This window comes from Sciurus carolinensis, chromosome 14 (genome assembly GCF_902686445.1).
Source record: "Sciurus carolinensis chromosome 14, mSciCar1.2, whole genome shotgun sequence".
NCBI lineage: Eukaryota > Metazoa > Chordata > Mammalia > Rodentia > Sciuridae > Sciurus > Sciurus carolinensis.
In genome coordinates this window covers 36,158,579-36,177,020 of record NC_062226.1, presented here as the reverse complement: position 1 = coordinate 36,177,020, position 18,442 = coordinate 36,158,579, and the positions used below count along the sequence as shown (strand labels likewise).

General features: G+C 37.2%; 1 protein-coding gene across 1 annotated transcript in view; it reads left to right on the top strand.

Moving 5' to 3' along the window:
• The window catches only part of Melk (maternal embryonic leucine zipper kinase), an 84,341-nt gene that overhangs the window by 26,015 nt on the left and 39,884 nt on the right, over positions 1–18,442 (top strand). Inside the window, exon 8 of the mRNA XM_047525592.1 lies at positions 3,447–3,545. Coding sequence (XP_047381548.1) covers positions 3,447–3,545 — 99 coding nt within the window. The remainder of the gene's footprint in view (positions 1–3,446; positions 3,546–18,442) is intronic.

Sequence of the window (18,442 nt, the reverse complement as noted above, 5' to 3'; positions counted from 1 at the left end):
AGGCCAGGGTTGCAGACTTTGTTTTCAGAGATGGCAATTAGCAGAGAGAAAACCTGTCTTTTGTCCATAGCTGACTCTCCAAGGCCAACAGTCCAGGCTCTAAAGGCTTAGACTTCTGCTTTACACTTGCTACTTCAAGCTAGTCAGCTCTTCCTATTTTCTGGAGTACTAGTGTTGCTGTTATTAGTTTCATAAAGTAAAAAAAGAAGAAAAAAGTTAAGTCATTAAAAGCTCAGGAAGTGCTGAGTGGAACAGTTTTTTATTTCACAATTTCAGGATATCTCCAGATCTTTAATATGCTCTTGTACAGTGTGATCATTTGGAAGGGAAACTTTACAGGTAGTTGCTTGTCCTGATTTTATTTACTTACAGAATTCATTTTTCTTGTGGAACATCTTTTGGAACTAGTGCTATGCAGAAGAAACTTTGGGAAATACCAGGTTATTTAGTTTGTAACATGAGAAGATGGGAACTAACTTGTTTTGGTAACTTTATTTTGATATAATCTTGAAGTTATAGTAAGTATAAAGATAGCATGAGGAACTTTGATATATTTTTATCCAAATTCACAATTGTTTTAATTTTTCCCTATTTGCTTTATCATTTTGTCTGTGTGCATACATATATGTGTGTACACATATTAATTTTTTCAATCTTTTGAGAGTAAACTGAAAGACAGGCATGGCTCACACCTGTAATTCTAGAGACTCAGGAGGCTGAGGCAAGAAGATCACAAATTTGAGGCTGGCCTTGGCTATTTAGCAAGATTCTATCTCAAAAAAAAGAAAAAAGGGTTGGGGATGTAGCTCAGCAGTAGAATGCCCCTGAGTTTAATCTTTAGTATTCTTAAAAAAAAATAAACTGGACTTATGTCCCCTTATCACTGAATATGCATATTTTTCCTAAAAGCAAGGATCTTTTCTTTAATAATTATACTTTAATTATCAAAACAAGGAAATTTAACATGGGTGTAATTTATTCAGTTAGTCTATGTTCACATGATGGTACTTTTATCAATGATGTCTTTTTTAGCTTTATCCCTGCCCTCTACCCCAAGTTCAGGATCACATATGGTATTTAATAACTGTATCTCTTTAGTCTTCTTTAGTTTTGAAGACTTCCTTAGGCTTTCTTTGAGCTGGTAACTGTTGGTTAAGATTCTGTTGGTTAAGATTTGAACTAAGTGAAGAACTTTTCCATATTTGTCTTGTCTCCCAGAAGGAGTGATATTTATAAACCTAATCTGGAAAGATTCCTAGAGGGCTGGTGATATGGCCTTACTAGTCTGACTGTGTCTGAGTTTTTCCTACATAATCTTTTTTTTTTGTCCATGTTAGTTGGCTTTCCAACCTTCTAAGACAATGTCTTAAGAACAGTATACTAAGATATCATCTGGGGTAATTGTTAAAAGATGCAGAGCTCAGGACTGTACCCTGGGAGATTTTGGTTTATTTTTGAAGTTGGGGCTTTAAGGATCTTCATTTTAAAATAAGCAATTTTTTATGTGATTCTGATGCTTGTGATCCAGATCATGCTTTAAGGACATGTTCCATGATGATATTTCAAATTCCTTTGGTAATATCTCATAGGAAATGGTTTTAATTCCCTCTTCCCCAGTTATTTTTGTGTTATTTGGCAGTTGGTAATTTACAGATTGGATTTCCTTTGGCTAATGATTTTAGTTGATTAATTTATTCTTGTATCTAATTTGAAATGGTGATGATGCTGTGATAAGTTAACTATAGAATACTTTTCCTGCTTTCTTCTCTCATGTATGCTTTGGTAAATCTATGGTAATGCTACTATTTTTTTCATATTTTAGTTTAACCCCAGACATAATGTCTCTGTTGACTTCTTATGGTACTTGACAAGGTCATGTTAGCTCACTCTTTGCTGTGTCACCTCTTTGCTTTGAATCAGTGCCATGCCATTATGCCTCAATTTATAGATTAAATATATGACATCTCTCTGGCATAAATTGTTAATTTCTGACCTCCTACAACTTGGAACCAAAATCACATGTCAGCTTAAAAGCACATTGTTCACTTGTGGCATCATAATAGAGTCCTAGTAATTTATGTGATTCAGTGGACAGGACTGAATAACCTGGGTTATCTAGTATAAGTATTACCCAGATATGTGATGCTGCTCATTGTTTAGCTCTATTTCTCTTTCTCTTTCTCTCTCTCTCTCTCTCTCTCTCTTCTCTTCCCTCCCTCCCCCCCTGCTCCCTCTCTTTCCTTCTTTCCTCCCTCCCTCCCCATATATATATATATATATATATTTTTTTTTTTTTTTTTTTTTGGTAGTATTGGGGATTGAATCCAGGGGCACTCTACCAACTGAGCTATATCCCTAGCACTTGTAATTTCTTTTACTTTTTATTTTGAGATAAGGTCTTGCTAAGTTGCCAAGGCTGGCCTCAAACTTTTAATCTTTAGTCTCCTGAGTCACTGGGTCTTCCTATTTTTTCTTCTTCAAAAAAATGCCATCTATCCTTTTTATTTATTTTATTTTATTTATTTTTTTTGCGGTGCTGGGGATTGAACCCAGGGCCTTGTGCTTGTGAGGCAAGTACTCTACCAACTGAGCTATATCCCCAGCCCAATCCATCCTTATTATCTCTTAAAAATTTTCTAAGGATCAAATGAGGGTGGTAACTATAACTCATACTGGTGGTGTCAATATTGACTAAGGTCAAATCTTGCTTGAATAAATAGTTACTGCTTAGGGCTCATGGGACGCATGATATTTCACATAAAGGTTAAACTCCTTTCTGGATTTTGAGATTTATAGGCCTATTTGTTCTGGCAGGCTAATTTCTATCCCCTATATTTGAAAAAGTCAGTCATTGAATTTTATTAAGATTTCTCTAAATAGAGTTTTTGCAGTGTAACTTAGTCACATTTATAGATTGCCAGGAAATTTCAGACTTGTTTTGACATCCCCACACTTGTTTACATAATCCTCATATGTAACTGAGATCCTTAGTAGCTCTGTAGAATTATCTTTCAGAATCTGAGACCTGGCCTCATTTCCTTATCATGCCCAATCTAGCCAAGTAAAATGAAAAATTTTTTCTATTAAATGTTAGCATATACCTAAGAGGAAAGTTCCTGGTTGGCCGGCCACTGACTGGGTGACTTTGGACATGCCTGCCTTTCTGGGCTTCAGTGTTCCTATCTAGAGTGAACAGGTTGAATTGGATGGTCTCTGAACTCTGTTTCAGCTTCATAAAGATTCTGTGTTTTGGGGCTGGGGATGGGGCTCAGTGGTAGATTGCTTGTCTAGCATGTGTGAGGCACTGGGTTCGATCCTCAGCACCACATAAAAATGAATAAAAGTCCACCAACAACTAAAAAATATTAAAAAAAAGATTCTGTGGTTTTATTAAGTGTATTATCATTCGGAAATGTGTTCTACCTTTTTTTTTCTCTCCCTGTCAGGCAGATGTTTGGAGCATGGGCATACTCTTGTATGTACTTATGTGTGGATTTCTACCATTTGATGATGATAATGTCATGGCTTTGTACAAGAAGATTATGGTGAGTATTACATGACATAGAATTTATTTAAAAAAAAAAAAACAACTTTATTTATTTATTTATATATTTTTATTTGGTGCTGAGGATAGAACCCAAGGCCTCATACGTGCTAGGCAAGTGCTTTACCATTGAGCCACAACTCCAATGCATAAAATTTCAACATTGAAGTTTTCTATTTCTTATATTGTATGCTTTTGGAATGATGAAAACATTCTGGAATTAAGTAGTAATGATAATTTTGTATTTAGGCGTGTGTGTGTGTGTGTGTGTGTGTGTGTGAGATGTTGGGGATTGAGCCCAGGACCTTTTGCAGGCTGAACACATGCTCTGTGAGTGAGCTACAACCCCAGTCCCCAAAACTTTATGATTATACTAATATCTAGTAAATCATATATTTTTAATAAATAAGCCAGGTGTGGTGGCATGTATCTGTAATCCCACTTACTTGGGAGGCTGAGGTAGGAAGATTGCAAGTTTGAGGCTATCTTGGGCAACCTCTCAAAATAAGATAAAAAAGGGCTAGGGATGTAGCTCAGTGCTTAGAGTGCTTGTCCAGCATGCATGGGGCCCTGGGTTCACTCCCCAGTACCATACACACATGCACATAAAGTAGAAGTGCTTCAGAAAATGATGTGGGTGAAAGTATTCTGGCAGAATGGACAGTATGAGCAAAGGCATAGAGATTGGAGAAATGTGGGAAGGAATGGTCACTGTTTTTTGTGATTGGACCATTGGGTCTATACCAGCTTTGGGTTGGAAGATTACCTGGATTAACCTTTTTTTTTTTTTTGGTGCTGGAGATTGAACCCAGGGCCTTGTGCATGCAAGGCAAGCACTCTACCAACTGAGCTATATCCCCATCCCCCTGAATTAACTCCTATTTCTGGGAAGTAGCACAGAGTTGAAAGTGGCAGTTCCAATTCACATATTGCTCACCCCTGGAAAGAACATCAAGTCTGAGGACACTGGGTTATTTAATTTTTCCTTTATTTAACTTAATTTTTTTCCTATGACCTATCTTGGAAAAAAATCTTTAAAATTGATGCCTAAACTACAGAGAAGAGTTTGGGAAGAGATGGAATCATAGTTGTTCAACTCCTTGAAGGCTGAGGAGTTCTAATTCTGCTGGGTCAACCAAAAGTAATGATAGTAATAGTGGTTACTGCCCCTGTCTTGGGGGCTGTGTATGCCTTTTTCTCTTTGGTAAGGTGAGATCTATGGGCTTGGACAGGAAGCCAGCCTCCTGGAATCTGCTGATGTGGCCAAGACAGCCTGCATTTCCTCTCATCTTTTCTTGAACTTTCTCTAATCCTTGCAAGGTAACAGTTGTTGCTTTGTTTCCTGCTTGCTGACTGTGGCTTTATGGGGTTCTTGGCATTTGGGGAGCTGGTGGCAGGTTTGAGCAGAGAAGTGCTATATGACTTGGTTAAGTTTTTAATAGAATTACATTGGCTGCTATGTGGAGAGACTGTAGGAGGCGAAAAGGTGAATCAGGGTGACTGGTTGGGAAGATACAGTGATTCACAGAGATGGTAGAGATGGAGATGGTTAGAAATGGATGAATTCTAGAAGTCTCTTTTTAAAAGATATTTTTATTTTTATATTTATATTATAAAATATATTTATATTGATATTATAAAATATATTAGTATAAATTGAAATTCACCTTTTTTGAGGTGAATTTTATAGATTCATGTAAACCCCCCCAGTCAGAATGTAGAACTGATGTCTTTTGAAGGTGTAGCTAACATGATTTGCTGATATATTGAATGAGCAGAGTAACCTGCATGACTAGAAAGTTGGAGCTGTCATCAGCTGAGATGGGGAAGACTTGGTAGAGAAGGGATGACCAGAATTCAGTTTTGGACCAAAAAAAAAAAAAAAAAACAAGAAGTCTGTTTTTTCCAGTTTTTCAGATTTGTTGGCATAAAGTTCTTATTTACCCAGCTATAAAACCCATTGCCTGGAGGTAACAGTGTTATATTTATCAGAATTTTTTTTTTTTTTTTTTTTTTTAGTTGCAGATGACACAACACCTTTATTATATTTATTTATTTATTTTACATGGTGCTGGGGATAGAATCCTGTGCCTCACATGTGCTAGGCAAGTGCTTTAACCACTGAGCCCCAACTCCAGAGTATTAATCAGATTTTTTATGTATTTTTTTCAGACATTAGTCTATGCATGTATAAGGAATCAAATGTATTTTATCCTTCCTTCCCTTCCTTTTTTTTTTTTTTTTGGTGGTACTGAAGATTGAACCCAGGGCCTTAGCATACTAGGCAAGTGCCCTTACACAGAGCCACACCCATAGCCTTTGTATTTCCTTGTCGTGCTACCTGCTTCCCGGTTTATTTTTACACAGATGGCAGCATATCCTAAACACACTGTTTTGCCTCTTTTTTTTTTTTTTTTTTTCTCTTAACAGTGTATTAGAAATTATACCACTTCATACCTAGCTCAGAGCCTCTTCATTGCTTTTGTGGGGGGCAGTATTAGGAATTGGGCCCAGGGGTCTTGTGCTTACTAAACAAGCACTCTACTGATGAGCTACATCCCTAGTCCTATTTATTTTATTTAGACAGGGTCTTGCTAAGGACTGGCTTCAAACTTGAAATCCTCCTGCCTTAGCCTCCCAGAGAGCTGGGATTATGGGGATGCATCACCACACCTGTTTCTTTATTCTTAATGACTGCCTGTAACAGTCTATGTTTGTACTATAATTTATTTAACTGATCCTATGTTAATGGACATTTAAGTAATTTTCCAGTGGTCATTTTGCATATTTTGAACATATCTGTAAGAAAATTGCCAATTCTCAGTACTGCAAGTACAACAACAACAAATCAAAAAAAGAAAGAAAGAAAAAGGAAATTGATAGAAGAGTTGCTGGGTCAGAGGGTATGAGATTAGTAATTTTCATATATATTGCCATATTACTTCCATCAGAGTTCTATTAATGGAACATTATATTGGGTCGTATAATTGCCAGCACAAATAACAAGATAGTGCCTGATCAATATAGTATATCACCTTTTTGTTCTTTATATTTAAGATTTTTTTTCTGTGTAGTAATTTTAATTTTTGTATATGTGGTGTGCAGTGCTGGGGTTTGAAACTAGGACCCCATGTATAGTAGGCAAGAGTTCTACCACTACATCCCTATCCCTTAATTTTTATTTAGTCAAATTTACCAATCTTTTTTTGGGAAGGGGTCCTGGGGATTGAACTCAGTGTCACTAGACCACTGAGCCACATCCCCAACCCTATTTTGTATTTTATTTAAAAGACGTGAGTTGCTTAGTGTCTGACTCGCTTTTGCTGAGACTGACTTTGAACTTGAGATCCTCCTGCTTCAGCCTCCTGAGCCACTGGATCACAAGGGATGCGCCACTGCACAGGGCCAAATTTACCAATCTTTTATTGTCAAGTTTGGAAAGACTTTCTGACTTAGGTTACTTTGTAAAATTTCCATGTTTTCTTTTCTCTTTTTTTAGTGGTCCTGGGGATTGAACCCAGGAGCATTCTACCTCTGAGGTACATCCCTATCACTGCCTCCCCACCTTTTTTTTTTTTTTTTTTTTTTTTTAATTTAAGACAGGTTTTCACTAAGTCACTTAGGCTGACCTTGAATTTGCAAACCTCCTGCTTTAGCCTCCAGAGTGGCTGGGATCATAGGTGTGTGCCACTGTACCTAGCTTCTTCCCGTGTTTTTATGGTTTCATTTTTTTAATTTAAATATTTGATTCATCTGGAATTTGCTTTGATGTGGTTTCTTGACTTTAAACATCACTAAAAAATTAGAGAAATCCCAGTGACTCAGAGGACTGAGATGGGAGGATCACAAGTTCAAGGCCAGCCTCAGAATTTAGCAAGACCCTGTCTTAAAATAAAAAATAAAAAGGGCTGGGATGTGGCTCAGTGGTAAAGCACCCCTGGGTTGGATCCCTAGTACCCAAAAAAAAAAGTTTGTTTTCATATTCTGCGTTTTGGTATTTAATATTTGAAGCTTATTATTAATAATAGTATACGTAAAAATCCTTATTTCAGATAGTCTTGTTAATTTCAAGTTTTGTATACAAATTATCATGTCTAATTAGATGTTTTCGTAACCTGCTCTGACTGATGGACTGTACTAAGAGTAAAGGTGTCAGCTCCTGTGATAGTTTGCTTGTGCTTGTATTCAGAGTCTTATCTTTAAGACTTTAATCTGTGGTTTCTCTGCAGGAATCTTTTCTAGCCACTTGCTATTTTGTGAGGATTTAGTTTATTTAAACCAGATCCTATAATCTGTAAATCCATTTAACTATATTTTTGTGAAGCAAAGTACTTACAATACAGAGAGGAGTGAAAGATGGCACTACTGTATTCTGTCATGTCACTGTTACATTCAGGGAAGAACGTAGTGTTTCCATTTTCCTTAGGAGCATCTTACTGTAGGTTTTATACTGACTAGTGAGGGTTCACACCCCACTACTACAAATAAAATAAAAAGAGAATTGTCTGTATTTGTATAAACTTTAATGTGTGTGTATTCTTTGGAATTACATAATTTACACATTTCGTGTACTCTGCTCCCCTCCTCCTTTAAAAGTTTGTTTGTTTGTTTGTTTATTTATTTATAGTGATGGAATTGGAACTCAGGGCTTTACACATGCTAGGCAAGTAAGCACTCTACCACTGAACTACATTTCCAGCCCACTTGAATGCTTCCTTTTATTTATTTATTTGGTACTGCGAATTGAACCCAGGCATACTTAACCACATCCATCCCCAGCCCTTTTCATTTTTTATTTTGAGACAGAGTCTCACTAAGTTGCTTAGAACTTCATTAGATTGCTGAGGCTGGCCTTGAATTTGTGATCCTCCTTGCTTAGCCTCTTAAACTGCTGGGATTACTGACACTCTTCACCACGTCCGGCTGAATGCTTTACTTTAAAGATTGCTTTACACATAGCAGCATGTATAGATTTTTCTTCTTCTTCTTCTTCTTTTTTTTTTTTTTTTGGTGATACTGGGGATTGAACCCAGGGCGTCACCCATCCTAAGTGCTCTCCAGTCAGCTACCTCACCAGGCCTTTTTAAATTTCATTTTGAGACAGGGTTTTGCTAAGTTGCCCAGGCTGGCCTTGAACTTGTAATCCTCCAGTATCAGCCTCCTCAGTAGCTGGGATTACAAGGGTGTACCACTTAATCCTGCTGAAAACATACCCCTGCCTCCTGTGGACTGAACCCAGGGCCTTATTTTTGCTAGACAAACTCTGTACCACTGAGCTATATCCCAAACCCTTAAAAGCATTCTTTATAAAGAAGTAACTAGAGTTCCTTTGACCACTGCTTCATTATCTATCCCCCATCCTATAACCCATTTACATTTACTCCTCACTTGGTTTTCCATATTATTATCATTTTCTATTACTTTGATAACATTTGCTCCACCTCAAGGAACCAATGTGGATATATTAGAATTAACTTTGTACTCTGTACTTCAAGTTTCACTAGTTTTTTTTTTATGTTCTTTTCCTATTCCAGGATACCATATTATAGTTAGTTATCATGTTTCCTTAGCCTCCCACTGATCTCTAATAGTTTCTAGAAATACAGTATGTATTTTTTTTTCTCAGTGGATCTTTCTGGTTGTCCCAATACTACCGTATGTCAGTAATTTGTTGTTTTTCTAATTACTTGAAATGATAATTTGATTATATACTAAATTCCTACAATTCTTTTTCTTTCTTTCTTTCTTTTTTTGTACCAGGGATTGGACCTAGGGGTGCCTAACCCTGAGCTATATCTCTATGACTTTTTTTCATATTTTATTAGAGACAAGGTCTTGCGAGTTGCTTAGGACCTCACTGAATTGTTGAGGTTGGCTTTGAACTCACAATCCTTTTGCCTCAGTCTCCCAAGCCACTGAGATTCAGGCATGTGCCACCATGCCTGACTCTACAGTCTTTTTCTTTGCCTCCCACTTTTTATTTTGTGGCGGTGGTGGTAGGGGCCCTAGGGATTGAATCTGGGGTCTTCCACATGCTGAGAGCATGCAGTATCACTGAGCTACTCCTTTAGCCCTTTTGGGTTCTTTATTTCATTGCATTTATCTTTTTGTCTCTTTTTAGCTTATAACTAAGTGTTTTATTTAGTATACCTTTTTTTAAAAAAACATTTTTTGTAGTTGTCAGTGGACCATTTATTTATTTATTTATGGTGCTGAGAATTGAACTCGGGGCCTCACATGTGCTAGGCAAGTGCTCTACCACTAAGCCACAACCCCAGCCCAACTATACCTTAATACCATTTATTTAATGTCTTGTAGAATTAACTTAGTATTCTGTTTTCTCTGTGGAATTTTCCTGGCTCTTCTGCTATGATTGTTTTTCCCGGTATACTTTTTTTTTTTTTTTTTTTTTGCATTATATGAGGTTCAAACCTCTTTCAAGGGTCTGTAGTCTCATGGCATAGTAGCACAGTGCTGTTTATTACTTGATGTTGTTATTTTTTAATACTGTCTGAATCTATGGGTCTTATTAGTGCTTTCTTTTTCTTTTGGACAATATTGTTACATTATGGTATATCTATCAGGGTATACTGTACAGATATAAAAGTGAATGAGGGGGACTGGGGTTGTAGCTTAGTGATAGAGTGCTTGCCTAGTATGTGTGAGGCCCTGGGTTTGAGCCTCAGCACCACATAAAAATAAATAAATAAATCAAGAAATAAATAAAAATGAATGAGGAACCTCTTTAATTGTTGATGAGAGGGAGAGAGAGAGAGAGATTTCTGTTATTTGCTCACATATGACAGAAGGTGTTAGAAAATGATAATTACTATTCCCTTTGTGCAGGAGAATTGGAGGAGAGGATTAGAAGGGAGACTTCATTCTATGCCAAAGACTTAAATTTTGAAGTATGTAAATGTTTTTCTTCTTGTTTCTCTAGTTACTCTGGCTGTGACTTCCCTTACTATGTGAATAGAAGCCAATGTGAACATCCTTGTTTTGTATTTCTGATTTTAAAGGAAAAGCATTTAATCATTTAGTACTGAGTATGATATTAACTGTGGATTGGTATTATGTTGAAGAAGTTTTCTTCTATTCCTATTTTATCTAGTGTGTTTATCATGAAAAATGTGTTGAATTTTGTCAAACACTTTTTCATGCATGTGGCTTGTTTCCTTTTTGTTCATGTGGTGCATTACATTGATTTTAGCATGTTGAACCATCCTTGCATTCCAGTAACAAGTTCTACTTGGTCATAGTGTATACTCCTTTTAATATGTTGTTGAAATTGGTTTGCCAGTGTGGACTTTTAAAAAATAGAACGATTAAGTTTTTAGTGAGTTTGAACCCAAAAAAACTGATGTGGAGAGTGGGAGAGGTGACTTCTGCAGGTCAGGTCTGAGTCTTTGTAGGTGTACAGAAATAAAGTTCTCAACTTTGTTGAGATGTGCTGAAATCTCTTCTGCCTAGAGCATTTGCATCAGTCTTTTCATTGAATTTCTTTGTTGTTTTCTCTACTCTCCAACCCCCCCCTTTTTTTTTTTCCTCCAGAGGGATAGAGCTTTCTGAAGTGTGTACCTTGTTTATCTTTATGGCCCTTTGCACATGGTTGCTCAAGAAAAAATAAATTGTTTGCTGGCGTGCATATTCTTATTCCTTTGTAACAAAAGTAATACTTAATATTCATGAGCTATTGTTATTTTCCAGGCTGTGCTCTAAGTGAGGCAGTTTCTATCATTGTTCTCTTTCTATGGTTAGGGAAACTAAGCTACAGAGATCTTAAGTAATTTACTCAGGGTCTTAGAGCTAGTAAGTAGCAGAGCTGGGATTTTAACTCACCTATTGAAGCTCAGCTATCCATTCTTTGAGTTGCAGTCTAGCTCAGCATCCAGTATTGTCTCTCAACTCTGGTTACTAGTTTCATGAGAATCAGATGCCTAGAGAAGTGCCTCTCATCCTGATCTTTTTGTGCTCATGAACTTGGAAAGGCTCCCAGACATTCCATCTTCTCAGATTTACCAAGACTATAAGTTAGTTCTCCTAATTCATACTAGGTTTTATTATGCACCAGCTTTTTCACTCTTTGTAGAATGTCACCCAGTAGAGCTCTTACTGGTCCTGGTTTTCTTAATCAGTAGTGTTAGAGCACTGAAGTAATCAGTTGTTTCCAGGGTCTTTCTCTGACTTCTATTTATTCACATTCCATTTTTCTTATTTATTTCAGCTTCGCATTCTCTTACTTTGAAATTTTGAAAGTTGATATTCCTGTTATGTGGTGATAACTTTCCCTGAGAGCACTGTGCTACTTCTGTATTTCTTAAATATCTCTGATCTAAGTTATCGATTAAAATATTGAATAAATCTTTTCTTGGTACTGCCTATGGAGGTGGCAGCCATCTCCTACTTTCAAAAAAAATGTCAAGAAGTCCAACTGACACTAGTTAGACTGAAAAGTTAGAAGTTTAACTGGTGAAAACCCAGATGTATGGACAGTAGGGTGCAGAGATTCAAGGGTTGGAACTTGATGCTCAACATTGGTTATGGGAGAAACAAGAAAACAAAGCATGTACTGCCTAGTCGCTTCCAGAAGTTCCTAGTGCACAGTGTCGAGGAACTGGAATCTGCCTGTGCTGAGATTGCTTATGATGTTTTCTTTTAAGAGTCACAGAGTCTTTGTGGACATAGCAACCTAGCAGGCCACCAGAGTCACCAATTACAATGCAGACTGCACAGTGAAGAAATCGTAATAGATAACTCAGCATGCTTTTTATTTGTGTTTAAAATAAACGCATAAAAACCGCAGATAAAAACAAAAGCAAAACCCCAAAACTGAATAGAACAGGACAACCCCTAAGTGTTTGGGTATCAGTTTTTAGTCTGTTTCCAATATATCTTATCAAGATTTTGTAGTCTTATCCCCAGAAAAGATAAATGATTCTACTGAAGTTGAATTATATGCATGATATTCCTAATTTACTGATTTAAGGTGTATTTTTCCATATCCAAACCTTAAACTGCTATGCTGTTTGTCTTCATTTGTTGTTAGGGCAAGTTCATATTCACATGCCAGCCATGGAATGAATGCTATTAAATATTAATATATTGTTTCATCAGTGTATTTATTTATTTGAATGTACTAATTGATTCTGAATTAATCCTTTGAGGGTAGGCACTTACCTTAAAATAATATGAAAGGTTACATCCTAAGAGTAGATGCTAGATCCAAGTTTTGATATTTTTGGCAAATCCAATATCTTTGCAATGGAATGAATGTGGTAGAAAATGTCTAATACTTGTTCAGTAGAGATTTGGCCTTCCTAATTAATATTATTTACTAATACTGTACATTCTTTGTTTCTCCTGCTCTGAATTTCATTTTTTAGTTTTTCATGTATTTGCAAGTTGAAAATTGATTCAAATTAGGACTTTTATGCATTATTGTGGAATTTAATTTCACACATTATAGATTTTGAAATTTATTGTAATCTTGGCTCAGAACTATTGTTCCGAGTCGCAGTGTAATACAGTCTGCTGGTTGAATCTAATTAAGGTGTCGTATCACTTGCATGCAGTATGTATCTTTGCCTAGAATGTTCTAAAATTCCTCACTTGGGAATAACACTTCCCTCAGTTCTTGCCTTGATTGAAAAAAACCAGCAATATTTGACACACTGTATGTAACTCTTGTTTAAAAGGCAGGCTTCATTTATCTTTTGCATTTGTTCACTATTTTAACCAAAATGCTCAACTGCAAATTCCAACATGATTACTAATAGATTGAGTGTTAATATTATTAATGTCACCTATATTCATTTGCTATCACTACATTCAAAGACAAGCATGGTGTACTCCAGTTCTGGTACAGAAATATTAGAATAGTATAAATAATTTAGTAAATGTAAGTTGAATGGCTTGAAAAATAAAATTGCTGCTGCTGCTGCTGCTGCTGTGTGTGTGTGTGTGTGTGTGTGTGTGTGTGTGTTATTGTGGATAGAACCTAGGGCCTCACCCGTGCCAGACAAATACTCTACCACTGAGCTACAACCCAAGCTCCAAATTGCTTCATAACATTATAATTTATAATTAAAAAAAAAAAACTGGGCAAAAAAAATAGGCAAGCTGTCTCTTTATGAGATTATATTTTTAGAGTTATAGAGTTGATTGCAGAACTGTGATTATGTGTTGGAGAGATTGCCTGTGTTTCTTAGAACTATATGAAAAGTGAACAATTTCAAGCCTATTAGAATTCCCAGCATTATCTTGCTTTAGCCTACAGATCTTTTTCCCCCTTCTACTTGGCTTTCACTTGCTGTTGCCCTTGCTCTCATTTGCAAGGTAATCATCCCTTAAATAAAGAAACCAGAATCCTCCAAAGACTGTACAGAAACAAGGGTTAAGGGGCACAGCCCTGGTTGACATTGGGCTTTTGTGGAGGTCTTTTCTGTTTGGTCTTTGGATATATATTTTAATATTTAAATAAGTAGCCTTTCTTCTTCTACTTATAGGCTTTCTTAGAACAACATAATAGAAGAAGTACTGTTTCTCTCTTCTGGTTCTACTTGGCTGTTTTTTTGCTTGATAACAGTGTTTCTCAATTTCAGTACTATTGATTGACTCTTTGTACCAAATATTCTTTGTTGTTTGGGGAAACTGTCCTGTGCATTGTAGGATGTTTAAGAGGATCCATGACCTTTACTGACTCAATGCCAGTAGTAGTCCCCAAATTGTGACAATCAAATGTCTCCAGGTACTGCCAGATGTGTCTTGTGGGACAAATGAGAAACAATGTCTTGTAACATTGATCAAGTACTTAATCTCCCTTGCTGAGATTTAGTTTCCTGATTGGTGTAATGTGGTTAATAATTCTTGCCTACTCCACAAGATAAAATATATGTGTTTTGTGCATTTTGAAGTGCCATGTTGAGATAAGCGATTAGGTGAAGTCTGGCAGCAGAACCCAGCTATGAACTTACTTTCTGATGATACTCCAGTGCAGTGAATAAAGCTGAGAATGTCACAAGCCTCATGACTTGCTTGTGGATGGTATTCTACAGAGGCATTCTGTACAAACAGGGTAAGTGGGTGGGTGCATTTCAGGACCTGATGTGACCAGAGCTTGAGTGGATGGTACATATTCCTTATCAGGCAATCCTGAGATTCTGAAGCAGCTACACTGAGCTAGAGCCCACTGGGACAATATATGGCATTCCTCAGACTGTCCTTAGCCTTTCTTATACTATTTCATTCTCTGGCACACATGGCTTTTGGCCAACATGCCCATCTCTAGTCCACTACTCTTTTGAATATCCCTATCTCCCTCTCCTGTTTATTTCAAATTCAGTAAGCATTTATGGTTTCTTATGTGCAAGGTGTGCTGGGTGCTTTCATACACATATTCTTTTTCTTCCTTTTTAATATTATAAGTGGCATCGTTTTACAGATAGCATCTATAGTATTAGTGGCTGCAGCAACAACAGTAATAGAAGAAACTGACTTTTTGAATTCTTACTATGTACCTGGCACTGTGCTAAGTGCTTTATATATATCAAACTATTGAATTCTAGCAACAATTCCAACAATTCTATGCAGTAGATACTATAATTATACTTTTTTTTAATATGTGAGGGAACTGAGGTACAGCAAGGTTAAATTGCTTCTCTGTGATCATACGGCTGTAAGTGGTAGATTTTGAATTTGAACATAGGCAATTTGTCTTCAGAGCCTGTTCTCTTAGAAAACAGGGTCAAAGAGATAAATAACGTGTACAAGTTCATGGAGTTAGTAGGTGGCAGAACTGAGATTTACACGTAATGCATGGCTATGCATTGCATTGTTGTTTCTGATGTACTAAACCCCACTTTTTTTCACTTGTTCTGTTTCTTTCTGGATAGAATTGCTAGCATGGAGCTGGACATGGTGGTGTGCACCTGTAATCCCAGTGACTTGGGAGGCTGAGGCAGGAGGATCACAAGTTTGATGGCAGCCTTAACAACTTAGTGAGGCACTAAGCAACTTAGTGAGACCCTGTCTCAAAATAAAAAATAAAAGGGCTGGGGATGTGATGTAGCTTAGTGCTTAAGTGTCCTTTAGTTCAATCCCTGTAACACACACACACACACACACACACACAGTTGCTAGCATGGTGCTAAAGAAGCATAGGGCATCTCTAAAAGATACTTCATGAATTCAAAATGGGATGATGAGAAGACAAAAAAAATTTTTTTTTAACCAGTCTGGTGGAGCTCTCTTTTTCAGTACTTTGAGTATTTCTACATCTGGTTCTGTGGAGTACTCCTTCTTTTAGTTGAGAGTACTTTTGTTTTGCATGTTTGTTTCTGAACTTTAAGGCATAATATTTCTTTTACTTTGGTTTGAATTATGGGCCTGCTGTGTGTTGGAGCAGATGAGAAAGAGCTTGAATCTGGATCCAGACTTATCCTTGGAGTGGGTAATGCTGGTGGGAGAGAAGTAATGTGAAGCCAAACCCTTGTAGGTGGTGTGTCAGTTTCCTAGGGTTGTTATAACAAAGTACTACAGTGTGGTGACTTAAAACAACAGAAATTTATTCTTGGGGAATGGACAGTGGAACACTATTCAGCTTGGCAGAGATGGTATCCAGAGAGTAAGCAGCAAATGACACTGCAAGTGGTCAGTGTGAGGGAAGACCACCTGGAGTACTTGGAGGTCCTGACCAGTGAGTGAAGCATGAGGGAGGACACTCTAGGACCAGGCTGCAATCAGAAACTTGGTAGGCCATGACCATTTGATTCAAAGGTAGGAGGGTCCTTGTTCCAGACTGGTCTCTATTCTCTGTGGGGCCCTGGGAAGAGCAAGCTGAAATGTTTGAGATACCAGGCAAATGGGAGTGTGCCAAGAATGAGAACAAGTCAAGTTCCCAGGGTTGGAATCATGAGAAACCTTGGTTTTAGGAAATAAGGAAAAGCTCAGCTATGAGAAGGGAGCAACTAGGTCAGGGCCAGTATTACAAAATCTGTGACTTAGTGCTGAGTCCCAGAGAGTTGGCCCAGAAAAAATCCCTTCTTATTGGAAATAGGGATTGAACCCAGGGGCACTTACTACTGAGCTCTACTCCTAGCCCTTTTTATTTTTTATTTGAGGCAGGGTCCCACTAAGTTGCTTAGGGTCCGCACCAAGTTGCTGAGACTGGCTTTGAACTTGTGATCCTCCTGCCTCAGCCTTCTGAGCTGCTGGGATTACAGGCATGCACCACTGTGCCCCACTTGAAAATCCCTTTTTCCTAAGGATATGTATGGAACAGGTAGTACTGAGCCTTCACATTGGGTTTCAAGTGGCCATACAGGAATGACATAGGAAGAAATGAATTTGGGACTTCCTCACTGTGCTTCAGAATTCAGTTTCTGACTCTGGCAAGTGTTAAGGCACCCTGGCAAGGTATAAGTAAGAGTGGGTCCTCTGCATCATATTGAGTGCTTCAGAAGAGGGGGCATGAAAATTTTAATATTCAGATGTCATCTGTAAAATGAAAGCAGCTGCCCCTCCTAAAAATATACTTTTTAGGTTAGTGTACTCTCTTTAGAGTGTTCTGAGGTTGGCATCTTTTCTGTGTAACTTCGTTGCTTGATAATGCTTCTTTGGGATTCAGAGTACTTCTTTTTTGTTTTTTTTTTTCCAGATTACTTCTTGACATAGTTGAAATCCAACCTGCTGTATGGTTTTAGGGACTTTGAATGACCCATACCATCTGTTCTCCCCTCACTTTTAAGCTGGACTGATTTCTGTAGGAATTATGTCTTAGTTCATGAGAACAGAAAACCCAAATGCTGATGCTAGTCAGTGGCTTCTCCACATTGGTGTCCTTCAATTGCTCTTTACTTTTCTTAAAAAAATTTTAGATATACATGACAGTAGAATATATTTGAACATATTATACATCCATGGATTATAATTTATTCTAGTTAGAATCCCATTCTTGTGGTTGAACATAATGTGGATATTGTTTACTTTTTTTTTTTTTTTTTTTTTTTTTTTGCGCTTGATCTTGTTTCTCTGGATTAGGATTTTGACTTCTTTCAGTAGTTTTGGAGACTCTTCTGGAGTTTGCCATATATAGTTCTTTAGTTCTCAATTGCATCATGAACAATTCTGTGGTAAATGTTAATATTCATAAATTTTGTATGCCAGATTATTTGCTTATGGTAAATTGCTAGAAGTGAAGTTGCTGGCTCAAGGGTATGTATTGAAGGCTTCTTTTTTTTTCTTTTGAATGCTTTTAATACATACTTCCAAGTTACTTTTCAGAGGAGTTTATACTTTCTACTTGTGTACATAATCATTCTTGTCCCTAAACTCTTATGAATGCTGGATAATTTTTGTAACTCTTTGTCAGCTTGAAAGCTGGTTATGGTGGTATATGCTTATAGTCCCAGCTACTTGGGAGGCTGCAGCAGAAGGGTCATATGAACTCAGGGATTTGAGACCAGCCTGGGCGACACAGCAAGACCCTATGTCAAAGAAAGAAAAAAAAAAATGTTTGTCAGTTTGATAGACAGCAAGTGGATTATATTTTCATTTTTAAAAAAAATTTACCTTGGGCTGGAGATATAGCTCAGTTGGTAAAGTGCTTGCCCTGGGTTCAAATCCCCAGCACCAAAAAAAAAAAAAAAAAAAAAAAAATTACCTTAATTTTATTCATTTATTTGTATATAGTGCTGAGAATCAATCCAGTGCCTCCTCACACATGCTAGGCAAGTGCTCTACCACTGAGCCACACCCCAGACTCCATATTTTATTAAATTGAGTTTTGGTGGGATGGTACCAGGGATTGAACCCAGAGGTCCTTAACCACTGAGCCACATCCCCAGCCCTTTTAAAAATATTTTATTTAGAGACAGGGTCTTGCTGAGTTGCTTAGGTCCT